The 26,594-nt window shown below is 42.8% G+C and overlaps 1 protein-coding gene across 8 annotated transcripts; it reads left to right on the forward strand.

Annotated features, from left to right (window-relative positions):
• The first annotated feature begins 1,878 nt into the window (after window positions 1–1,878).
• Window positions 1,879–26,366, forward strand: STRADA (STE20 related adaptor alpha). Of its 8 annotated transcripts, none has more exons than XM_083583152.1 (13): window positions 2,033–2,190; window positions 3,952–4,039; window positions 6,159–6,216; window positions 9,044–9,072; window positions 11,997–12,099; window positions 14,060–14,181; window positions 17,536–17,644; window positions 19,438–19,561; window positions 20,502–20,673; window positions 21,885–21,989; window positions 22,129–22,370; window positions 23,239–23,281; window positions 24,946–26,366. In XM_083583152.1, exons 2-13 carry the CDS (start codon window positions 4,004–4,006, stop codon window positions 25,096–25,098), a joined length of 1,296 nt encoding a protein of 431 aa, XP_083439278.1. In that variant the 5' UTR covers window positions 2,033–2,190; window positions 3,952–4,003; the 3' UTR covers window positions 25,099–26,366. The 8 variants fall into 8 exon arrangements, with proteins under 8 accessions (XP_083439282.1, XP_083439278.1, XP_083439279.1 ...); XM_083583153.1 differs by having other exon boundaries at window positions 3,952–4,015; XM_083583154.1 differs by lacking the exon at window positions 2,033–2,190 and adding an exon at window positions 2,386–2,422.
• Window positions 26,367–26,594: the final 228 nt, after the last annotated feature.

A 26,594-nucleotide genomic window follows, 5' to 3' on the forward strand; every position in this document is an offset into this window, starting at 1 on the left:
GTTTGAGATGTGTTACCAGAGTCTGGCATGATGCTTTTCCAGCCGGAAGTAAAGGCTCCAATGTGTTCCTGGTCCCAAGCCTTGCATGCCTGTTTCTGGTTGCCAAGGAAGAACCTTCCTCTGCAGTTTTTTAGTATTTCCAGGCACCATGACTTAAACCCCCAATTTTAATTCACCACCAAGGAAGAAGTGAAGATCTACATTAGGAACAATGGGAAAATAAAGATCTGCATCAGGATCTGCTGCCCCTGTTGCTCAGTTTGTTGCACACAAGACTCCTAATCTCAGGTTTGTAGTTTTCAAGCACCAAATTGAGCAAAAGACTCCTGCGTTGCAGGAGGTTGGACTAGATGATCCTTGTGGTTTCTTCCAGCTCTATGATCCTGCTGCCCAAGGCAGTCGCCTCACCTTGCGTCATGAATGGGCCAGGCCGGCCCTGAAAAAGCAGCCCCTTTTTAATTTGGATCTTACTTTCTGCAAAAAAAAAAAAATGGCTACATATTGATATGCAGGTCAATGGAGCACATGCTGCCAAGCGTTTCATTAGGACTGGGAGAATGAGAGGAAAACAAGTTTAAACCACATTGCAGCCTGACTGGTGTATCTCCTCCAACCTACAACATGAAGGGCTATTGGAACATAGTTTGCATTGGTAGGGCAATTATATATATATATATATATATATATATATATATATATATATAGACGCGGGTGGCGCTGTGGGTAAAACCTCAGAGCCTAGGACTTGCTGATCGCAAGGTCGGCGGTTCGAATCCCCGCGGCAGGGTGAGCTCCCGTCGTTCGGTCCCAGCTCCTGCCCACCTAGCAGTTCGAAAGCACCCCTAAGTGCAAGTAGATAAATAGGCACCGCTTTATAGTGGGAAGGTAAACGCGTTTCCGTGTGCGGCGCTGGTGCTGGCTCGCCAGATGCCGCTTAGTCACGCTGGCCACGTGATCCGGAAGTGTCTCCGGACAGCGCTGGCTCCCGGCCTCTTGAGCGAGATGAGCGCGCAACCCTAGAGTCAGACACGACTGGCCCGTATGGGCAGGGGTACCTTTACCTTTACATACATACATATATATATATATATATAATTCTCTTGTATGTAAAATTTGGTATGCTTATGTTTGGGACTTAACCTTGATGGAAAAGGTTACCAGAAACGGTACAAGGAAGAAGACAACGTAAGAATCTACCAAATCTTTTACAAAACGTGCTTCATTTGCAACGAGGAAAGAAAATGCTTATAAAGCACCCCAAGACACGCGAAACCTGTGGAACGACAATGTTTTGAAATGGGCAGCTACTGAATTTATTATTATTATTACTAATACAACTGGATGCAGCTGTGGTTGCTATGCAGTGGAGCAGGAACTGCCAATTGACTGCATGTTTGTTCCTACAGTCAATTTTTTTTCATATCTATTTTATCTGTAAACTGCCTTGAGTCTCCGTCAAGGGAAAAAGTGGGTGGTAATAATAATAATAATAATAATAATAATAATAATAATAATACCTCTATAATTATATGTATACATATGCAGATTTCTCCTTCCTTTCACCCACCCCGAGCAAGAAATAAGAACATAAACTATATATCCCTGTGTTCTTTGCCACTACATATCCTACAGCCCAATTGCAACCGTCACACTATTAATATTAACAATAAAAAAAATATTCATTTATTGCATTTATATACCATCTCTATCTTACAAGGAGCTCGAGGCAGTACATTATTCTCCTCACAACAACCCTGTGGTGTAGGCAAGGCTAAGATACGGTCCAGTGGCCCAACGTCATGGCTTCGTGGGGATTCGAACCCTTGCCTCCCAAGAGCCATGGATTCCTCTCCGTTTACCCCGGGCAGTCGCCACTTCCGCCCGACCGCAGAAAGGGCAAAGCCCAAAAACGGCGGTGGTGGGCAAGGACTGAAAGGAACCCGGAAGTGGCATCTGCATAGCCGAGCGTTGTCACTCTACCATTTCCAACCCTTTCTCTATGGACGGCGCAGGGCTTTTCTCCGCCCCCTCCCTTCCCCAACTTCAAAGCGGAGAAGGCGCCGGGCTGCGACGTGAGCTGCGTAGCGCTGCGCCAGTGGCGTCGTTGGCCCCGCCTCCCCCTCACACACACCGGACACCGTTTCTTTATCTCGCTAGGCCGCTGAGGGGAACCAGCCGAGAGGTGTTGAGGTGAGTGAGGAGCTGCCCTCAGGAGGCTGAGTGAGGGCGGGAGAGGGCCGTTAGGGGCCGAGGAGGAGGCAGCGGCCGCGCGTGCCGCCCCCACCCCCCTCTCAACGGTTCCTTTTCAAACGCGTTCCCTCCCTGCTCCGTATCGACCCCCGTCAGGGAGACCGTTGGGAGAAGAAAGGGTCCCTCGTCTGCGCATGCGCGCGCAGCAGGGCCGGCCCACCCGTGAGGCCAGGTGAGGCGACTGCCTTAGGCGGCAGGGTCCTCAGGGTCGGCAGCTCCCGGCGTCCATCTTTTCTTTCTCTCCCTCCCCCATCTCTCAGGCTGCCTTCCCTTGGCGGGGAAGAAGGGGGCGTCCCATTTTGGGGGGTTCGCCTCGGGCACCCAAATGTCTTGGGCAGGCCCTGTGTCAGTGCGAGGGGGAAAACTAGGGAATAAAATGCTATAGAATACAGTGGTACCTGAGGTTACATACGCTTCAGGTTACGGACTCCGCTAACCCAGAAATAGCACCTCAGGTTAAGAACTTTGCTTCAGGATGAGAACAGAAATCGTGCTCCGGCGGCGCAGCGGCAGCAGGAGGCCCCATTAGCTAAAGTGGTGCTTCAGGTTAAGAACGGTTTCATGTTAAGAACAGACCTCTGGAACGAATTAAGTACAGTGGTACCTCAGTTTAAGTACTTAATTTGTTCCGGAGGTCCGTACTTAACCTGAAACCGTTCTTAACCTGAAGCACCACTTTAGCTAATGGGGCCTCCCGCTGCTGCTGCGCCGCCGGAGCACGATTTCTGTTCTCATCCTGAAGCAAAGTTCTTAATCTGAAGCACTGTTTCTGGGTTAGTGGAGTCTGTAACCTGAAGCATGTGTAACCTGAAGCATATGTAACCCGAGGTACCACTGTACATAAGCTGTGAGGGGTGGGAAGGAACCCTTAGTTTCACCCCTGGTAACAGAGAAGCAACAGCAGCCTCAGGAGCGAAGTGGGTTCTGAAAAGAGGGAGACAGTTGGGGTTTGCCAACCTTTTTTTTTTTTGCTCCTGCAGAGCTCCTGTTCTTTAGACAGTTGCATGGCAGAGCTTGCCCCAGTTGCAGCCTTGTGCTGGGTATTCCTTCGCCAGCTCTATCCTGGTCATCGCGCTTGCCAATAGTGCAGGATCCCTACTTGGAATAAATAAGATGAACAAGATGCATTTGAATTTGAGGAGAGGGGCATGCAAGACATTTGCAACGTTTGTGCATTAAAAGTCTTGATTTCCCCGCTTCCCTTGCATGCCTGCATAAGGTGCTTTGTTCCTGCATCTCCAGTTGTAGGGGCGCCATAGAAGTTACTGTTGGGCATTTCGGTCTGGAGTCCTAAGATGGCATACCCATAGAAATATTGAGAAGGCTATCGTTAGCAGAACACTTTTCCTGTATGTGTTTCGTTTGCGCATGTGCCCTCTCTACATAGTTCCTATCACCAGCATTCACATTGTGCTCTTTAAGTAATTAAATTTGGCTGATGTGATTTTTATTACTACATGACAACCTGGTGAGCTTTGTGACTGCAGAGGCATTTGTGTCTGGTGCTCCTGGATCTAAGCCCAGTACTTAAGCCATTGCACAGTTCCCACCACCTTTTGGAGCCCTGCTTATTTGGTTCATCCCCTACTAAGAGTTTTCCTTTACCAAACAAAAGTACTGTTGGTTGGAATTAAGGTAGAATGAGCCCATTTGTTTTACAGCCTTGTGAATCACTTTCTGCCCTTTTTTTGTTATTATCAGGCCTATTTTAACATTTCATGCCTTTGGAGTAGCATTACCAAGTCTGGATTCCATGTCTTTCCTTGTAAGTAAACCCGAACGAATTAGGGTGAGTGTCAAACACTTTCACGATTTAATTAGCATTTCTCTGCACGTCCTTTCAAGGTATAGGGCTTGCTTTATGAGACAGAGCTGTGTTGACTTGGGACTCAGCTATACAGCTGCAAATAAAATGTTTTAAGTGTGTTGTAAAGTGCAATATACGAATGTGACACTTGATGGCGATGGTGAGCTATGGCAAATCCCATATTTTTTCAAAATGTTTTTTTAAAAAGCATTTTCACAACTTTTTAAATATCTGTCTAGATTCCACCCTGCTCACGTTTCCTTTTCAGAAAGCGTCTCGTCCTGTGAGGGTGATGACAGAAGTTAGGAACAGCACACATTGATTGCAATCCTAAGTGTACTTTCTGGGAAAGAAACAATGTTCTTGAGGAAAGATACAGTTAGTTTCAAGCTGGAACTGATAAATTCACTCGGTTCAAAATTATGATTTGGTTGTGAAGTGGTTCTTTTTAGGTGGACCATTTTTGACAAAGCTGGCCACTGCTATCTTAAAGAAGACCCATAGCAGTAAACACAATGTCATGCAGTTTAAGCAGCTAGACTCAGTGCTGATTTAACGTGTTTGTTTAACTTTTTTTTTCTTTCCTAAATGTGTGCCATCTTAATTTTTACATGCTATATAAATATATGAAAGTTGTTTTTTCTGAAAAGTAGCTGTGAAATATTTGACTTGAGGAACAATTCAACAACTAATAATAATAATAATAATAATAATAATAATTTATTATTTATACCCCGCCCATCTGGCTGGGTTTCCCCAGCCACTCTGGGCGGCTTCCAACTGAATATTAAAAACAGTACAGCATCAAACATTAAAAACTTCCCTAAAGAGGGCTGCCTTCAGTTGTCTTTTAAAAGTAAAATAGTTGTTTATTGCTTTGACATCTGCTGGGAGGGCGTTCCACAGGGCAGGCGCCACTACCGAGAAGGCCCTCTGCCTGGTTCCCTGTAACCTTACTTCTCGCAATGAGGGAACCGCCAGAAGGCCCTCGGCGCTGGATCTCAGTGTCCGGGCTGAACGATGGGGGTGGAGACGCTCCTTCAGGTATACAGGACATTAGTTTTGTTGGAGCACTTATAGATATTTTAAGACATGGCAACTCAATAGCATACACTTAACTTTATGTTATTTCGATTGGGGAGGGGATTAAAGCACTGAAAACTGTTACCATAGTAATTTTAGCTTGCCTGAAGAGTTGTACACATATATATGTATGTGCTTCTTAGAAATCACCTGAGGAAAGTTAATTACAAGTTTGATTTTAGATTGGACTAGAATTTTAACAATCCCAGTTTCCCGATTTAACTTGTGTTGTGCTCATTCATTATGTTACTAATTAATCTTAAGAAGCAATGCATTTCTAACAGTGAAAAAACTTCAACTCCACACTACAGATTCTTTTTATAGGCATGGGGATTTTTATATTTTTAGTAAGATTGTTCCAAGTTGCCACAAAACGATTTTGCTGATTCAGTTAAACTTAGTCATGACTTTGCCTCATTGAAGCCAGTGGAACAAGTTAGACACGACTTAGGACCAAAATAGATGCAACAGGGCCAGCCAGGCTTGTTCACATATTTCTATCACATACACACTCTTAACATCAAGAGAAAAATGTGGGTGGGGGGAATGAACACTTTATCTCCCTTGCTTCAGGCGCTGTTCTTTGTATCTTGGCTTTACATATTGAAGCTAGGGTGGGAGAAAAGTGTCTGAAATTAGGTGAGGGCAGGATGTTGTTACTAAGGAAAGATTTTTGCAAATTGCAAACCATGAATGAGCAGTGAGAAATCATTCTTCCCTTTCGCATAGCAATTCCCTCCTCTGATCCTGATTTGAGGCAAACCGTGTTTTACTGTTTGTCTGAAATGGCACACTAGAACTTTTGCTTACACTGCATACCATAGTGCGCTGGTTCAGATAAAACAGCAGGCCTCATGGGGGATTGCATGGGAGCCTTAGGTGTAATATCAAGGCATTATGTCTGAACAATCTCTTTGTTGCTGCATTTTACGTCAACAGAGGTTTTTTCATTGGTTAAGTGCAATTAAAATAAATGGTGCCACATTAAGTTATGCCTTTGTGGGGTTTATTTTTCTAGCGGTGGATGTCCGAGAAGTTCATTTTTGAGGGCTTGAGAGAGTTGGAATTGTTTGGAGGTAAGTGCTTTAAATGAATCAATTATTTCCTTAGCTGTGCTCCATGTTTCTCAGTGCTGTGAAAGTAAGTTAAATACTTGACAGCACATCTGTAGATGTAATTTCAGTTTTGATCCTGGAGGAACCTCACAAAGACAAATGGTGTTGGGGAAGATGTGGCTCTTGGCTTAATTTCATGTGACCCGCAGAGACAGGGTTGTACAGAGAGAGATCTATATAATCCTACTGTGATAGAAATGCTGCTCAGTTGGCTTTGGCTCACAATTGGGTTTTCCCATGGGGCAAAGACAATAGGACAAAGGTTCTCTGCTCCTAGTTTACAAAATCTGTCCACTGTTTCATGAGTTGCAGTACCCACTAGGAGCTTCTCTAATGTGGATTGTGCTCTTACCATTTATTTTGACTGGATTTCAATGAGAGACATTTCCAGTCACTCTAATACATTGGTTTGAAACTGTACCTGTTTATAGGAACATTAAGAGATTTCCACCACAAATTCTGCTTAAATACTCAAGCCTTAAAGGTAAAGCAAGCCCTGACAGTTAGGTCCAGTTGTGGCCGACTCTGGGGTTGCGGCGCTCATCTTGCTTTATTGGCCGAGGGAGCCAGCGTACAGCTTCCGGGTCATGTGGCCAGCATGACTAAGCTGCTTCTGGCAAACCAGAGTAGTGCACAGAAATGCCGTTTACCTTCCCGCTGAAGTGGTACCTATTTATCTACTTGCACTTTGACGTGCTTTCGAACTGCTAGGTTGGCAGGAGCTGGGACCGAGCAACGGGAGTTCACCCCATCACGGGGATTCAAACCGCTGACCTTCTGATCGGCAAGTCCTAGGCTCTGTTGTTTAACCCACAGCGCGACCCACATCCCTTTTACTCAAGCCTTAAGTGGCTATAATTAAACAGATATGACCCTTATTCCATTCTGTAGTAACAAAATTCTGGATTAGAAATTAAAATGTATTCTTTGAGCCAATTCCAGTGTTCCATGAGCATGAGATTAGAGACCTCCCAAGCCAAACAAATACCCTTTCAGAATGAATGTGCCAGATTGCTTGTTTGGAAAGCTAACATATCAAGGGAAAGGCTGGAGTAGAAGTCTTCTTGATATGTAAGCTTTGCCCATGCAGGCAGAATTTAAACATAGGGACAGTTTCAAAGTAGCAATTGCTTGTTCCCAGACTTATCAACAAATTACCGTATTTTTTGCCCTATAGGACGCACCGGCTCATAGGACGCACCTAATTTTTTTGGGGGGGGAATTATTTTCCCCCCCAGCCGCGGGGGAAGCCCAAGCTTTTAAAAACGCACCTACCGTAGTTTTTAGAGGAGAAACGGATATCTTCCCGAAGCGCGGGGCGCTCTGCTTCAGAGCACCCAGCGCTCCGGGCGGCAGGCTGCTATCCACAGCCTAGGGAGCCCTGCGGGAACTCCCGCAGGCTCCCCAGCCTTGCTGATAGCTTCTTGAAGCCTGGAGAGTGAGAGGGGTCGGTGCGCACCGACCCCTATCACTCTCCAAGCTTCGGGGAAAGCCTGCATTCGCCCCATAGGACGCACACAGATTTCCCCTTCATTTTTGGAGGGGAAAAAGTGCGTCCTATAGAGCAAAAAATATGGTAAACATTAACATCACTGGGTCTGGAGAGCATCCATCAAATAAATCTAAAAGTACTCAACTGTGACATTGCTGAACTTTAAACAAAAAATACATAACGCCTCTAAAAGCTGCCTTCATGCCAGGTGATTGGAAAGTATTTTGAATTGCATCTCATTGCAACTTACAAAAAGTCTCTAAATAGTAATGGCTTGACAAGGGAGCCCTAGTGAGTCATTGTCTGAATCTGTCCCAGGTCTCTGAAATTTTAGGGTGACAAGTTGTCTACTATGTCATGTTGCTTCTTTCATGGGTTTTGAGCCTCATGTGAACCCTCTCCCTTTTTCCTCTTTTTTTTTTTTTTTTTTGCATTTGCACCCAGGTCTGATTTGAAGGCCATCTTTTGAGCTGCCCTCCTTTAAGCTAGTCATAATTTGACTGTAGGGCAGATGGCTTATCTGCATAATGAGCTTTGGGGTTTTTTTTTTTTAGATATCAGTACAAAACATCTATTTGCACTTAATCTGCCCTGACTTCTGAATTCGCCCATCCAAACTTAATTTTTCTCCAGTGTTCTTATCACTGGTTTAGTAGGTTCTTTCCCTTCCCATATCTTTTAGCACTGACTATTTAAAGTGATTTATCTACAAAAAGCAGATTCAGAAGTGCTTGTGGATTGTAAAATCCTCAGATTTAAAGTAGACTCATTGAAATAGGTGAGCTTGAAAAATCCATTGATTTCCATATGCCAACTGTGAGTAAGCCTGTATAAGCTAGTTCAGAACTGGCTCCTGGCTCCAGTTTTGCAGTCCTCATATTTCCCTCTTGCTTGGCTGTGGTTGGGTTGTTGAGGCTCCAACTCACAATGTTAGAGCCTCAAAGCAAGGATCTCAAACTATTTCTTTTTTTCCCAGTGATGGAGAATTGGACACTATACAAATGGCGCTATGCCTCTTGAGGGAAGGAAAATGTAGCTTGAAGTCTCTCTCAGTTTAAAGCTGTTTATGTGGATAAGTTTTAGGGGAACAAAATAGCATAAATCAGATCCCCCAAACCAGCAAGGAATTACTATTTTTGTCCAGTAGCAGTGGTCAGAATGACACTAGTGTAGGTTATGATGCCCTTTTGAGGTTATTTGAATATCTCTTGTAAATGAACTGATTCTGGTTTTGTTCTTAATGGGTATCTATTTAAGAAAACACAGTTGAATGAATGATTGATTTCTTTACTCCAGAGCAGCCTCCGGGTGACTCTCGGAGAAAAGTAAGTGACCTTTGTAGGCTGTGGTGCTGTGGCCTATTGCATGGAGATTTGTGGACATTATGACATTTTTTTCCATTTTGCCTTATTTATACATCTAATATTTTCAGCTCTACATTTGTGGGAACAAGGTTTCAACCTGGAAATAAGATTTTGGTGTGTGGCATGTAGATTTATTTTAGCCTTAAATCCTGGATTTTAAATGGTTGTTTTCACTAGTAATGTAAAATTATATGGCTGTTCAGCTGATCTTTTATTTTTAAAAAAACAAAACGATAAAATTCCTGTTTAAAAAAGAAAATCTGGAAGTGAGATAGTTGAACAGCTATTTTTAAATATTCAAAACCATCCTTTTTCTCAGCCTATGCTCAAATTCAAGAGTTAATGGCCTGCCAAAATCAATTTGCACTATCTTATCACAATTGTGGCCAGAGCTGGAAAAATCCCAGGGACCTGGCCAACTTGCTGACACCTAGGATTATTACTTTTCCATATCAATGTGAATATGTGGAACATCTGGTAGTCCACAGCTACTGTCCTATCCCTAGTTACCTAGACGAAAGCCCCACAGAGTAGACACGTATAGGATTACAGTGTAAAACTAATAATGGCCTGTCTGACTGCAACACACACATACCATTTATTGAACTGTTGTGATGTCATGGAACGTTAATAAATTTTCTAGCTCTTCAGGGTATATACATCAGCATTTACAACCTTGCGACAATGTGCAGCTTCTGTGAGAGAAATGAAAGGTTATTTTCACTGGGGAAAATCATGTCATGTAGGAACAAGAGGAGCTATTGAGTAGGAAAGGAAGCCGAGGCCTGTGAAAAGGGCCCAGAAAGTTGGGAAGTTATGACACATGTAATTGGTAGCCAGAGTAGCTAATGAACTGGAGCAGAGTAGGCAGTGAGCTGAGAAACAAAATCATAGGTGGTGCAGGTTTGAGGAAAATAAGACAAGAGTTGACAGGAAGCTAAGGTAAGGAAGGGCCAATGAGAAAAGGGGAATGAGGGATGTATTTTACATGATCTAGCAGTAGAAGGGGCTATACTGTTGACAGGGAGAGAAGGAAAGATAAAGCAGTCAGGCAGGCTGAAAGCTGAGTGAGGATAAAGCAGAGAGAGATATTGGCTGAAGTAGGCAAGGCAGACTGGGCAGTGGAAAAAAATGGTTGAATCTTAGCATATGAAGGCTAGTGAAGGCTAAGAACTAGATAAAATGAAGCTGGGAAAATCTCACATGGGAGTCTAGGGATGGGGTGCTTGTGTTATACTGGTATGGAGAGAATGAACAAGGTAGTATTTGGGGGGTTGTGGGCCAAGGATGCTAAAGAGATTGATTGGGAGAAGAGACTGGAGTAGGTGGTCAAATCTTGAGTTGCTAATTTGTACACAAGATTCTTTTTCCAGTCTTGGCTCTGTTTTTTTCCAGTCACACTAGTAAAAGTACATCTGATTTTTCCAAACACATTTTATTAAAATATAGGTCCAGCTAAATTTAAGTATCCAAAAAGCCATCTGTTTAGAGGCTAGAGTATTTTATAAATTCAGAAGGAGAAGGGTTTTTTTCTTTCCTGCTTTCTAAATTTTAGCCATTTACACCAAAAGAGGTCCTGTGTTGAAACCCTTGCGGGCAGCTGTATTTGTTTTTCTTGCAGGGGCTTTTTGTGTGCTGTACTTCACAAGTAGCATTTTAATTTAAGCTTTTTTACTTGTTTATAAAATACCAAGTTCAGTAGAGTTCCTCTGCATGGATAGAATTTTTCAACCAGTTGCTGTTTCTGCGTGGAGATGTAGAAAATACATTAAGAAGTTTTGGAAGAGGGGGAGGAAATGTCATAATAAAATGTACTGGGGGAGGGGATCTTGATGTGTAAAAATAGCAGATTAGCTATTTATTACAATACAAAACTTTATGCTTTACTAACATAACTGCCTTCATCTTAAAAGAGTTTTAGGCTGCACTCATAAGCACACTTTCCTGAGAGTAAGCCCCACGGAATTCTGTAGGACTTCCTTCTGAGTAAACATAATTAAGGTTGCACTGTTAGACGCACAGCTGCCATTATGCTGAAGTCTGACTTTCCCTGTTCGTTTTTCATTTCCAGTATCTGAGTTTCTTTGCAGGTTCTCTGTTTTTATTATTACAGGCATTTTCCCATTTATGAAGTGCATTCAGTGTGCATTGTGCTTTTCAGACAATTGAAGCACAAATAAGGGAAGTGAATAAAAAACAAGGGTTTCTCAGTAAGATTACAAAGCAAATACAATGACTGTCCTTTTGGAAGCTGTTGTAGGAACATATGAACCATTAATCCATCTAGCTTAAGAGCCTTATTTGACTGACAGTGGCTCTCCACATTTCAGTCATAAGTCTTTCCTAGCCCTGTTTATTTCTTCTTTTAGTTAGAGGAGATGAAGATTGAACTTGAGATATTATGGTACCTCCTGTAGGACGGAAAGTGGTGACAGGAAGTTTTGAAGTTGCATGGCACTTCTAAACCCAGATTTCAAATCTACATGTGGAAATGTTTGCATCTGAAAATTGTAAATTTCTTGGATTTTGATTTTTTTGTGTGCTGGTTTTGAGGAGGCAGGCCACAAGAGTGTTCTGGGAGGGAATTTGATTATATGAGGTAGCAAAGGAGACCATACATCATAAGCTGTGAGAGCAGTGACATTTTTGAACTCTGAGCATGATCCTATACATGCCCCCTCAAAAGTAAGTTCCATTGAGTTCATTGGGACTTGTGTATAGGATTGTATCCTAAGGTTACAAAAGGCTATAAATGATATTTTGGAGAGATTCTCCAGCATACAAACCACATCCTTGCAATTTGAGTACTGTGTATTCAAAACTGTCATACAGAAAAGCTAACCCTGTCCTGTTAGTCTCTTGCATCTTACTCTTTTCTTTTCCAGACCAATGAAGCAAGCTCAGAATCTATAGCATCCTCCCCGAAAAGGGACACCATGAACTGTTATTTGCCCGACAGCAATTGTTATGAGTTACTGACCATAATAGGTAATGTTTTGATTTTAGTTTTGGGTGTTTCACTTTTCATAGTACTGAAGTTCTCCTCATTTCCTTAGTTGACTTTGTTTATGAGTTGAATAATGTTATCCTTTCTTGAGGTTCTGTTATTTTTAACAGCACTGATATTGGCTGCTGTTTTCTTTCTAGGCATATACTGTTAAGCCATAAAATGACAAATAATTAAAAAAGAAATATCCTCTTGTAATGCAGTACTGAGACATTAGGGAAACTGGGACACCTCTGGGTGGGTGGGTATTGGGAAGGAGGTGCCAGGCCACCCATCATCATTGTCACCTCTCTCATTCCAGCTTCAGCGTTTTTGCTGAGTCTGGAGGAAATTGTTTTGGTTCTTGGGCAATCAAATGCTGCCCTCCCCATGCTATTTCAGGTGAAGCTGGGATTAGGAGTCAGTGTGTTCTGGGGTGAATACAGAATCTCAAAAATGCAGAATTGGACATCTATCAGGTCACTCATACGTGTGGGGTTAGTCCTAATCAGTTGCTGTTGTTCACCTTCCATTCCCTTGCCATTTCTGATGCAGTACAGCAAAGCCCAATGCTCTTTCCACCCGTGCTACTTCCTAAATTCCCTCTAGTCACTTTGAAATGGATAAGGTTTTATATCTGTCTTTCATTCCTTGCGTGTTGAGAAGAACAGGTTCCATTTTCAGGCAAGGGATATTGCAAGGTATTTATTGTATTCAAGATCCATTTGTGAAACCTGTCCTGCTGTTGTAGACACTGATAATTGTCCAGACACCTCTTCCCTCTCCCCAAACTTGTCATGTCCTGAGATGGCAAATTCAGACTTCTTCTGAAGACTTGCTTTTTAAAAAAATTCTGAGCTGATTTTCCAACCCACTGTTTTTCAAGGTGGTTGCTTCACTTACCCTACTCCTTAATTTTAAGCATCATACAGCTGCAGGAGTATAATAAATGGGATTTAGAAGTGTGACTACTTCTTAACATTCTGCAGTTATTAACTTTGTACAAATATTGTATCACCATGAAATTTACTATGGAGAGTTGTCTTAATTTCAGAGAAATTACATAGAAAAAGTAACTTGTCATAGCAATTTAAACAATTATTTTTTTAAAAAAAGTGTATTTGTATTTATTTTATTACATTTATATCCTGCCTTTTTTCCATCGTGAAACTCAAGACAGTGCCCATCTATTTCCCAGGTGATCACTCATTCAGTCACTGACTAGCTGCCTGGAATGGCTGGGGAAACCCAGCCAGATGGGTGGAGTATTATTATTATTATTGTTCTTGTTGTTGTTATTGTATCCAGACCTACTAAGCTTTAGCAAGGAGATGGCCTCCTGAATATTCAGATCATACCTTGTGATGGGTAACATCCTTCATGATTGTTTTTTATCTAATGATGATTTATCATGCAGTCTAAATCATAAAAAAGTGAGCTAGAGCAGGACTAAGTTAGTCACACATAGAATCCATTAAAATCAGTGTGAAAAGTTTGCCAGGACTTAAGTCCCATTGATAAAAGAACATTGTGATAGAATGAATGATTTTTATTGTTTCCAGACATTGTTTACTGGCAGGTATTCCACTGTGGTACGCATTTTGTTTGTTTGAAAATTTGTGTTGTAGAAGTTTAGCATTTCCATTTCATTTAACGGAGGGAAGTTATAACAAGCTGGTCATTTGCTTTGTTTTCTGCTAGCTGTTTCTTGGTTTGATTTATAATATAACAAGAGTCAAAAAGAAAACGAGTAAGCTGTATATAAATGAACACTATAACATATTAACAAAATGAAATAAGTAGGAAGAAAACTGATAAATTCAGCTTTAGAACCTAGATTAAGATAGGTTTTATCTGAATTCTACCATAATTTCAAAAATAGGTAACTCCCAGCAGGAAAATGCTTCAGTTAAGATTTTGTGGAAAGTGTTATTGTGACAAAAATGCCTCTTATCTTTTCAGGCAAGGGTTTTGAGGAGCTAATGATAGTGAATCTTGCACGGTATAAACCAACAGGAGAGTTTGTCACTGTACGGAGGATCAACTTAGAGGCCTGCACCAATGAGATGGTCGCATTTTTGCAGGTAGAGGTAGCAATCTTGTGCTGTTACTTTGCTTTGTCCTTAGTTGGAGATGCTTACCTTGATTCAGTCTGAATTACTGTGGCAAATGACACTCCTTTGCTGACATTCCACTTTCTTAGGCCCCTATGATTCTATATAGTGTTGTTTCATCTGTTAGTGGCTGGGTTGTAGAACTGAACAACTGACAAAGTCTCTGTCTTAAGACTAGATAGACCAGTGTTCCCAACCTTTATCCCCGTAGCCCCCTTCCAAACTTGTTTCCTTTCTATGCCCCCCATGGGCGTAGCCTAGATGGGGGAGGGGGGCAACTGCCCCTCCCAATAAGTGAAAATCAATACAAATCTGAGATTCTGCCCCCTAACAAAAATCCTGGCTACACTCATGCCCCCACCCCCGTCCTACCGGTAGAAAGGTAGCTATTTAAAGGTTTTGTTTGTAAATAGAACATTTTTATAATTTATACAAAATACAATTGCATAAAATGATAAAAACATACAGTGGTACTTTGGGTTAAGTACTTAATTTGTTCCGGAGGTCCATTCTTAACCTGAAACTGTTCTTAACCTGAAGCACCACTTTAGCTAATGGGGCCTCCTGCTGCTGCCACGCCGCCGGAGCACGATTTCTGTTCTCATCCTGAAGCAAAGTTCTTAACCCGAGGTAGTATTTCTGGGTTAGCGGAGTCTGTGACCTGAAGCGTGTGTAACCTGAAGCGTGTGTAACCTGAAGCGTATGTAACCCGAGGTACCACTGTAATGAAATATTGTTGAAGCACAAAAACATAGACTCATGGAGCTGGAAGGGACCCCAAGGATCATCTTTCTAGTGCAGCTCCCTGCAATGTAGGAATCTCAGCTGAAGCATCCATGACAGATGGCCATCCAACCTCTACTTAGAAATCTCCAAGGAAGGAGAGTCTAGAACCTTCTGAGGGAGATCCATCTTCCATGTATTATAAAAAGTAAACAACACTTATTTAACCCGAGTTATTTGATACAGTAGGGGAAACCTACAGTAGATACAGTCCAAAAGGCACACAGGGAGTTTGGTATATATGGGAAAATTTTAAAAAGCAAGTGGTCCACACTGACCTGCTGCAAAAAGATCTTGTCATCTGGAGGAACCTGGCTGCTTAGATAAAACACTGTAGCTCCACACACTTTTACCTGGGAGTAAGGCCTACTGAACTCAGTGCAGCGTTCTTGTGAGTAGATAGTTATTTACTAGATGCAAGTCAGCAGCACCAGATGACCCACTCAGGCTCTGGGGTGAATTTCACCCCACGCCTTGCAGAGCTGGACAGACGCTGCTGACGGGCCCTACGCCCCCCGACAACATCTGAAGGCCCTGATCCTCTAGGTGCTGCAGTGGATTGCACCCTGCACCTTGCAGAGTCAGGCCCAGGCTGCCCCCAGGACCAGCACTGGCGGCAGCAACAAGCAACTCTGGCTCGCCCAGACTTACCTGACCTGGAGGTTCTGGATCACAGGCTCTGCTGGCCAAACTGGAGCCTCAGTGATCGCCCCCTCCCGCCAGAAATAAACCAGGACAGCTCCAAGAAGCCACATGTGGCAAAAAGAAGCGCTAGGCCCTGGTAGGTTGCCCCCTTACCCTCTTGTGATAGCCAGCCGATCAGGGGTTTTTTAATGCTTTTTTCCCTTCACTTCTCATGACCCTCTGTGGCTCCCTAGCCTCGTGCTGTGGCCCCCCATTTATGTGATTTTCACCTGTGGCCCCCCTTGGAATATCCTGCCCAAGACTCCCAGTTGGGAAACAGAGATAGACAACAAATTCCTGTCCTCCTGAACTTACAAGAAAGGCATTTCCATAACATCTTCCACTGCTAAATTGCTGTTACAGTTGGAAGATTTGGAGCTTTAAATGGCTTCTTTATAGTGTAATCCTATGCATGTCTGCTCAGACGTAAGTCCCTGGTAAGATAAAAACGACTTCATGATGTAGAGGGGAAGAGTTAGTAGAATGAATCATTAGGTCCTAAGCACCACAGAAAGACTCAATATTTTTGTTCATTTTATATTGTAGTTTATTGGTTGCTTATAATGTAGTAATGCATTATGAATTTCACTGTATTCTCTGTCATCTGAAATGTCAAGTGGTCTTCAAGGGCAACTCCATGGATAGTATATTACAGTAATTAATCTTTGAGATTAACAGTCACCTATCTAACAAGTAGGGGCATTTGCTAGTTGTAGCTGATAAGAAAAGCTTTCATGACAATCCAGGAGCAAAATTGGGTCACAAAGACACCACGGACTGCAAATATGTTCTTTCAAGATACTGGGATCCTGTTAATGCTGAGAACACATAGATAATCCATCATTGACAACTATGACTTACATGGATTTAGTTTCAGATTGTTCATAAGCACTGGTTTGGAATAGAATTTTATTACTTTTAAATGTTTAAAGGTGATAGCCAATGTAAGTCTTACCCACTGAAATCAAGGAGTTTGGTTTTTTTTAAGTGCCTGTAAACGTTATCTTTGAGCACTCAAAAGTAATACAGGCTGCAAGTCTGAATAAATTATGAGGAAACAACCCCTCCCCCATTATTATCTGCCAGCAGCCTCATACCCAGTGTACTTTTCCAAGAAACCAAAAATTTAATAGTTTTTAAAGAAGTGGTTAGAGTGAGGACGATTTTGAAAGGTTCAGTCCGCCATCTTGATTCAAAATGGTGCCCAGTTGTATCCAAACATAGATGAAAGTCCACTGTTTAATCTCAAGATCCAGTATGAAGAATTGGGTTACAATATCTTAACAAGTGTCCAAATGCATAGTTAACAGTCAAGCAAGAAACTTTCCAAAATATATAGTGTATGCATGTATGTATTTTTTCCTGTAAAAAGAAGGGGCACCCTCATTTAAGCTGATATCTTTTGATTTACATAATATGTTTTGCTGAGCTGTACCCCAAATTTACAAAACACCTGGCCAGCAGAGCCAGTTATTTAAAAACAGTCAAAGCCGTCAAGTGATTTACAAGAGTAAACAATAAAAAACCTTGATTAGCTTGTTACCTGCTGTATAAATAGCTAAGCAAATAAAATTACTAGCAAAATGCTGTTTTATTGCTGACCCTTTGGTTTGGTTTACTCCTGTTACAGTGCAGTGGTGTTTTTATTATTTTATTTGTCTCAGTAATTCATGTGGATTAAGTATTCAAATTCTGATTGTACCCTGAACTGGCAAAAGAAGCAATAAGCCATGATATAAGTTGTGAAGGGGTGTCAATTGGCCAATTGTTTTCCCCCTAGAGTATTCATACCTCTTGAAGTTTCCTTTACTCATTTGTTTAAAAAATAATTGTTGTCGTATCATTTTTTGCTTTCAGGGTGAGCTTCATGTCTCAAAGTTCTTCAGCCACCCAAATCTTGTGCCATATAAAGCAGCCTTCATAGCTGACAATGAACTGTGGGTTGTTACACCTTTCATGGCCTATGGTAAGTAAAACTTGAGCCTTCCTCCACCATTAGACAGGATATAGGTTTAATGTGAGGACACATTCAGACACCCACGATGATCCTATGCACTTATGGTGCTGTAAATGAGGTGAGGCAGCTTCCTTTTTTTCAGTATTATTTTTTTTAAATAATTTTTATTAACTGGCCAATCACATCAAATTAAATCACATCACATAAATTCCAAATTACAAAGCCAAATTTTTAAATTTTGTTGGGGGAACCCATACTTCAAGATCCAAAGGGGGATTCAGATCATCTTCTTATTACTGCGTTAATGTCCAAATCAGTCCCAATCAGTCCAAACAAAATTCATAATTCTATTCAGTCTTATCTTGGTGTTTCCACATCATATCTTGTTCATATAATTTTTATTTTTCCTTTACGATCTCTTCTGTTAGTCTCCTTAAGCCGATAAGCAAAATAATAATCCTGTGTGGATTTCCCGTTCCTCCACTAAGTCCAGATGGTTTCCATGTATCTCCTTCGTAGATAACATCGCTCTTTCCATCATAAATTTGGCAATTGTCGCTCTTAAGTCCCACCGAGACGTATGTAAACGACTCTATTTCTCTCTTTCTCCTCCCAGACCCAAGAGCTCCAACAATGCCTCCCAAAATGGCGACGGCATTTTTAACTGCGTCATTCCAAAACTCTTAGCTTTCCAGCTTCGTCTTGAAACATTGCTTTGGTTCGAAAGTTTATCTCCACACAGCCTTAAATCCACAGCTTAAGTCCTTAGTTCCTGACTCATTAGGGGAGGGGATTCTTGTTAAATCACATAATGAAAGGCAGGTTTTTTTCCCCTCCCCCCTCAAGTCATACCGTTTCTTGACGTATCTTCTCATATTTTATTCTTGTCTTGTTATCAGAGATCTCTTCTGTCAGCAGTCTTTACTCCCCTTTTTCCTTGAAGCATGTGCAATTTATCTCGTCCAAATTGTTTCTTTTGAAGATGCTTGCAACTAGCAGCGCGAATCAGGGACGGCGTCCAGGAGTGCCGGAATCCCACAGGAGGGCTTTGTGCCTAGTGCCCCCACCCCCACAAATTCGGGGGTGGTATAGGGCACAGCAGGCAAGGGCCGTCCCCCCCACCATCCTGGGGGGGTTAAGGAGGCTAATTACCCCCATCATAGCCTCCAAATTACCTCGTGTGGGTCGGAGAGATGTTATTGTCAGCCATCTTCCGATGTGCCACCTAGTGGCCCCCCTTTTTTTCAGTATTTGCTCTGCATGTGCTCTTTCCAGGAAAGTTTTGCGTTAACCTCAGAGACAGAGTATTCTGTTAGGCTGTGGGTGGTGAAATTCCATGTGAGGCCCTTGCCTCTCTGTCTCTAAATCATTTTGAGGTAAGCATAACCCTCAGGAAGGAAAACTTGAAAGCCTTTTAAAAGCAAATGAAGGTTTCAGAGCATCTGCGATAAAAATTCCCTGTTTGAGGAAAAAGAGAATTTTGTAATGACAGAATTTAGCTTTTGTACTTGTAACCAGCCTTTGGTTCAATCAAATTTAACCTTTCTCTCTGCTAATGTCGTCTCTACAAGGGAGGAAGTTTTGTTTGGGGTGGGGTACTATTAGAGAAAATTGGACCAGAAATTACTTTAGTCTTCTCAAGTGTAGTTATATGTGCTTGAACTTATTCCCTCTGGCATCTGAAGGCAGGTCCATGCATGTGTCCGTCTTCTACAAATAATGAGAGGAGCAATTGTTAAAACAACTGGGTTTAGTTTTTCTGGAACCGTTGAAGGACCTTGTGTTTTTTCTCCTTTTTGTAGGTTCTGCTAAAGATTTAATCTGTACACATTTTATGGATGGGATGAGTGAGCTAGCTATGGCTTATATCCTCCAAGGTGTTTTGAAGGCCCTTGATTACATTCACCATATGGGATATGTTCACAGGTAAGCCCTTTAAGCAATAGAATGCAAAATTTAACTCTTCTGAAATGAGGCCTAGTATCTCAGCTTCCCACAAAGATTTAGGAAGTTGTAGTCATTTGAGTGCAGTTTCTTAAAAAACCGTAGTCCATTGGTAGAGCTGTAGTTTCCTGGACTGCTTGTTTGGTAAGCATTACAGTCAAGTGGAGTTGAAGCTGGTTTGAGTTTGTGGTGTAGACAAACAACACAAGAAATGTTAAAATGTCATGGGACTCGAAACATGATTAGGCAAAAGGAGAATTTAAGTTGTCTTGCTCCTACTTCTTGTCGGAGGGCACAACGCAAACTACCACTGGGGTTTACTGTGTGTTTGCCACATCATCATGGAATTTATCATACAAAATCTGAGCTGAGCTGAGAGCCTGGCTCTCAATGTAGAAACAGCATGTATGCATGCAGACATTCTACCCTTACTGCTTGCAAAGAAATGTCCCCGTGAAAATTAGTTGTCCTTTTGTCCCTCTAATTTTACCTTTTTGTTAGGGTTACTCTGTTAAATTGTGAACCAGGTAGCCTCTCTCTCAAGTCTGGTACATAGGTACAGTCTAGATTGCCATGTTTTCATTTGTTACTCCGCATTAGAAGCATGGACTGGAACCTGAACAACAAGTGTGCTAAGCAACTCTTACTAGGTTTGGTAGGGAGAAGGAAAGTTTCAAGGCTTCTCCCACTTGCAGAGAAATAAGCATAGATGTTGATGTCTTGCCTCGACTCGGCAATCAAATGGTTGCTGAGTATGATACGTGACTTCCTATTTGCATATAGTATGTAGTGTTACAGTATACACTTGCATATACTTGGATCCCAGGCTTTAGATTTCCTACATATAAAATTGAGTAGGGTTGGATGGAGGGGTTGGGTAGGGGGTTTGTGGCTGCTTTCTCTCTATCCTCTTTGTATGCAGGAGCTTGAAGGCCAGTCATGTCCTGATTTCTGCAGATGGGAAGGTGTACCTCTCTGGCCTGCGCAGTAACCTAAGCATGATCAGTCATGGTCAGCGTCTCAAAGTAGTTCATGATTTCCCCAAGTATAGCATCAAGGTTCTGCCATGGCTAAGCCCAGAGGTCTTGCAGCAGGTATGTTAGAGTCTTTCTTAGTCTCGTTTACTTAGCCCTTGAGTGTACAGGACCAACTCTTGACAAATGTGTCTCATTGATAAAACGAATTGTTCTGTGTAATACCCCAACTATGTAGTCTTAAGGTAGCTGTTCAGGTAAACCTCCCACCTCACCGACTCCACTTTTCGAAAAGAAACACTGAACTCTTACACTGAGGGGCTTGAGCTTAAACCACAGATTAGGGGTGTCACATCCTCCTCCTCTGTTGAGCAGATCCTGGGGGGTCTTTTTGTGTAACGTGGAAGTAACACTGACAGCACATATAAAATTGGTACAAGGGCCACAGCTCGGGAGTAGAGCATCTGCTTTACATGCAGAAGATGCCAGATTCAATCCCTGGCCTCTCTAGGCATGGGTGTAGCCAGGGTGGGGGGCAGCTGCCCCCCTAGATCATGTAAAACAATAGAAATACAGTGGTACCTCGGGTTACATATGCTTCAGGTTAGATACGCTTCAGGTTACAGACTCGGTTAACCCAGAAATAGTACCCCGGGTTAAGAACTTTGCTTCAGGATGAGAACAGAAATCGTGTGGCAGCGGCACGGCAGCAGCAGGAGGCCCCATTAGCTAAAGTGGTGGTTCAGGTTAAGAACAGTTTCAGGTTAAGAATGGACCTCCGGAACGAATTAAGTACATAACCAGAGGTACCACTGTACTTAACTAACTGACCAATCATGTCAGTTTTGCCCCCGCCCAACAAACGTTCTGCCCCCCCAACAAAAATCCTGGCTACACCCATGTCTCCAAGGAGAGAACTTGTATCTGAAACCCTGGAGAGCTACTACCAGTCAGTGTAGACCCAGGGATAGTCATTTTTTTATACCTACCGACTGCTAATACATCTTTCTTGATGGTAAAATTTCCTTACCGCCCACCAGTGCTCAATGGAAGGAGGATTCAGCTTGTGCTGTAGAACCCCCTACCGCCCACCTAGAATCCTGAAACGCCCACTAGTGGGCGGTAGGGACCAGGTTGACAACCCCTGGTGTAAACAGGACTGAGCTAGAAGGACCCAGTGATCTGACTCGGTATGAGGCAGCTTCCTCTGTTCCTAAAATACTGTCTTTTTGTAGGTAGCAGTGATAGATTCTTTGTTTAATTAATTTCCTCCACAGTTTAAACAGGACTCACAAAGGATTAAGCACCTTATTTTCATTTTATCCTTTTAGAATCTCCAAGGCTATGACGCAAAATCTGACATCTACAGTGTAGGAATAACAGCCTGTGAGCTGGCAAATGGCCATGTCCCTTTCAAGGATATGCCTGCAACTCAGGTAGGGAATTTTCTGCTCTACTTCAGCCCCCGCCTGTACTATTATCAGAGCTAAAAGTATTGCAGCACTAGCCGTGTTACTGTAGGGCAAGCTTTTCTGGTAAACCAAATGCACCTTCTTTCCCCCTCTTGTACTTCAGATGCTTTTGGAGAAGCTAAATGGCACTGTCCCTTGCCTGCTGGACACAACTACTATTCCTCCAGAGGAGCTGACCATGAAGCCATCACGCTCAGGGGTTAGCACTGGGCTGGGGGAAGGCATGGCAGCCAGCAGTGCTAGGGCCTCTAATGGCGAGGCAGCACCACATCCATACCACCGTACCTTCTCGCCCTCCTTCCACCACTTTGTGGAGCAATGCCTACAAAGGAACCCAGACCTGAGGTATAGCAAAAACAAAGAAATCTCACTGACTGAGGAAGGTTTGAAAAGGTGCATCCCCTCTGGTGATGTGGGAGACCTATGTTATGCTTGGTATACATTGAAGCCTTTTTTCTAATAGTATGCTAGTGGGATGGTAGAAGAAGGAAGAACATCACTTGGTAGGATCCATGTTCTCTAACCTAGGTTCTGTCACCAGAATGTGGAAGGCCTGGAAACTCCCTGATTAGGGTGCACAGGGGATACACTTGATAATTGTAAAGCGTCTGGTGGGGGAGACTGAGCTAAAACATCCCGCAGGGCTTGATGAATGGATATATCAAAGCAGCTGTTTGCGTATCCCTATAAAGCAGATTCTCATGGTGTTGGCTGGTAAAAGGGGGACATTCAAAGTCTTTATCAAACAGATCTGCTCTCAGAAGGTGCAAAGCAATAACAAAGTATGCAAATGTCCTCTCTGCTTGAATGTATTCACCTGTTCCAAATGTGCAGACGTAGAATGGCTTTTGTGATCGGTGTTGATACAGTCAGGATAGCCGTTGATGTAGCCACAGCAAGAAACTTCTTAGATGAACTACTAGCCCAGGTTGATAGAGAGGATGGTGGCTTTCAGGTGTTATCAGATGTAGTTGGAACAGGGATTGTATGTCCCTTGCAGTTCTTATTCCCCACTGTTCTTTCATTAACCTGGATATGGACGTTCCGAAGCTTTTTCTCGCTTGGGGCAGATAGGAAAGCCACAAACAGTGGGCAAGTGTTTCTTAGAGCTTCACCATCCTGAAGCTATAAAATATAATATTTACTGCTCTCTCTCCATCCTTATTCCTTCTTGTACTGATACGCCACCCCTTCTTGTTATTCTCTTGAACAGGCCAAGCGCAAGTACACTGCTCAACCATTCCTTTTTCAAACAGGTAACACTTTTGCCCCAGTAATATTCTTCCTTTTCCCCCATCATGCTGTAGCAGAAAGTAGGCCTCCAGAAACCGGGGGTGGGGGGACCCCATTGCTATTGGAACTTTCTCCTGTGATAATGGGACTTTTCTAGGGTTTTGAAACTCGGAAGCTGCTCTTGGTTTTTATTACAACCCTTGGGTGAATGAGGTCACTTTGATCTGGTGGTGGGCAAGAGGGCCAAGAGATTGCAAGGAACACAAAGCACACCTTGCTACATATGTCCAGTGACCCAAGGAGATTGTTCCTGCAACTCAGGATTTTGGGGGCTTTTTTCTCCCTTCCTCACTGGCTGTGAGTTGCTCCAACACTATTCTGTCTCTCCCCCAGCCTTGCTGAGGCTAAAGTATCTACCCCTTAGTAAAAGCACTGGCCCAATCCTACTCTGAAGGTTAGGAAATTTTTGTTTTTCAAGTTTTGTCTGCCTGTTGAGAAAATGCATGCAATCCTGCTTATGTGATTGCAATGGCCTTGCTGCTGGCCACTAGCCTGAAACAAATAGCAGTGTCCTTTGGTAATATCGCTTGCCAGTTATATCACTCAGGCTGTATACAATTTATCAGTGATACTAATGCATGATGGGGGTGGGTGGGTTGGGGGTTGTTGTTTTTTTTGAGAGTTTATTTTGTTGTATTGTGCTGAGCCTGTAGCTATACAAAATTTGGTAATTTTCCCCATTTTTCTAATGCAGGCGTGGTTAACCAATTCTTTGGCTTAAGGGCTACATTGGTCAGCCCTCAGTGATGTATGTGACCACCCCACTCTCTTCACTTGCACACATCTGTGTTGATCCGCTAGGAAGGGGTGTTCTACTGCTTTCTCCCCACTCATCAGATGTTTAATCTGATGAATGAGAAGAGGGTGATTTGCATCCCCATCAGGCTTCTGGAAGGAGTGGATGGGTTTAAACCACCCTGCACACCACAGCACTGGTTTTAATTTTTGCTGACACTGCCGACATTTGGGGAGGGGAGGGGAGAAATTTGCTTGGCTCCAGCCCAGACATTAGCCACCCCCTATACTAATGACTTGTTGGATTTATTTTGGATTACACTGTGAAACCAGATTACCAGGAAGTCAGGGAACTGTTGGGATCCCCCCCCCAGTGAGGTTGTCATTCAGAAATGCTGCAAAAGGTGGGAAATGTATGAATATGAGGGTATATTGGAGGAAATAAGAGCAGTTGTGTTTGGATAGAACACCCAATACAAAATTCAACCTGGCTTGACTTTTCCACAAATGCCACCTCCTCGTCCCCTAACAGAAGAGGGCCCTGGGTGATCTATCTAGTCCACTGTCCTATTTCCAACAGTGGGCAGTCAAATGCCCCAGAGACACTTACAAACAGGGCATGAAGGCAACAGCCAAGCTCTGTTTGTTCCCAGCAGCTATGAAACTAATGAAAGCCAGAATTCTATTTTATTATTTCAGTGGAGACCACAATAGTCAATGAAACTAAATTAACAGCACATGCAGAGAATGTCCAAATATTCAAAGTGCAGTTGTATACCCTACCCCATGACTATAATAAGACGGGTGTAAGTTACACTTAACCTCTTCACTCTAGCTTGGAGTTGTCAATTCTGCTCAAATTAGCATTTTCCCTTCTCCGCGTGTCTTCCAGATCAAACGCCGTGCCTCTGAAGCGCTTCCTGAACTTCTGTATCCTGTCACACCTATCACCAGCTTTGAAGGCATGCAGGCACAAGATCCTAGTCTTATTTTTGGACTGGTTTCCCATCTGGAGCAGCTTGAGATGGATGACTGGGAGTTCTAGACCTCCAACAGAAGGAAGCATATAAAGTGTAGAAGTTCTTGAGAGAAAGCAAGCTTTCTTCAGGCATGGTTTACTTATGTAACACCACTTCCCTTTCTCACTGAGTCGTGATGTTATACTGCAGTTTACGTCTTCCATAGGAAGGTGGTCTAGATGACACACTGGAGCCAGACCCAGGGAGTATAGACTGTGGGAGTGCAGTGAGTGCAGTAAGGATGTGGTGCTAGTGACTTCTAGCTCAGCTTTTGGTAGGTTTGCATTCAAAATGATGGCCCATTGAACCAGTTTCCCCCTGCCATATCTGTGCTGTTGCAAGAGTTCCAGGTTTAGGGAGGATGTTTGGGTGTTCCTTGCTGTAGCTTCCTAGTCAAGGGTTGCCTTTGAGAGAGCTGGGAATCAGCTTGGATGTTCATATATTACTTGCAAAGCATTCTTACCCAATGGAAAAATCAACAGCTTTGCAAGACAAAAGTGAAGGTAGCATTTGCAACAGTTGCATCCCATGCTGAATGTATTCCCCCCTTTCCCTTCCCACTGGATAATCAAAGTATGATGGGAATGGTAGACTTAACCCTATGGTGCTAAAAGTTTCCAACAGCAAACCAGAAAGGCAGGACTCAAGTCACTTTCTAGCAAAGCCAGCATTTTCCCCTAGTGTAAGTATTGCTGTAATGGCTCACCTCCATCTGTGGATCTGAGTGCTGTGCACTCCTGGTTTTTTAAAAGAAACACTTAAAATGTACTCTGCTGGAAGAGATGGGTCAGGAGTTTAAGGAAAGCTGGTCCTAGCTGTCTCTCCAACACAGGTTGAACGTATTTTAAAAACTCCTCTGTATCTCTGCCAAAATCCTACCCTCTTTTTCTTAGGGGCATGAGTGTTCATTGTTCACTGTAGCTTTTCATTCTAAAAATGCTTTGCCACTCCAGTTTTAGTTTCCACCTAGGACACGTGCTGGTTGATGACAAAACTTGCAGAACCTTGAACACTTTTCCCCCTGTGTTCCTGTCTACTACACACCTTGCTGTTCTGAAGTTTCCCCAAATGGTGTAGTGAAGCCTTTTCTTTCCATTTCTCTCTCACCCCCAGGGGAGCTGTTTTCTTCTTAATCATTTTCACTCAATCAAGCACTGAGCCAATGCTGCATCTGTCTGGTTGGCGCCGATGCAGGACTTTTATGTATGCCTGTGTGTCTTACACTGTACTTGAACCCCAGTCCATGTTTGCTCTTCTAGTTTTGTTGCCAATTAAAATTTTATGCACTCTTAAATGGTAGAGCTCTTGTGTAACATAGCTGTCTTCCTATTTTTGCTCTGCAAAGGAGATTTATGCACCTGTAATTGGAAGCACAGCTTCTGGGACTAAACCGATGAATTCTTAAGCCTGATCTTGCTAACTTAACCAGTGAACTTTTCCTTCTTGTTTCTGCTGAGACAAAGCTCAGTTATTGAAGCAGAATGGAGGTAAGATGGAAAAGGTGATTCACTAAAGCAATGAC

Source organism: Podarcis filfolensis, assembly GCF_964270895.1.
Source record: "Podarcis filfolensis genome assembly, chromosome: 13".
NCBI classification, from domain to species: Eukaryota; Metazoa; Chordata; class Lepidosauria; order Squamata; family Lacertidae; genus Podarcis; species Podarcis filfolensis.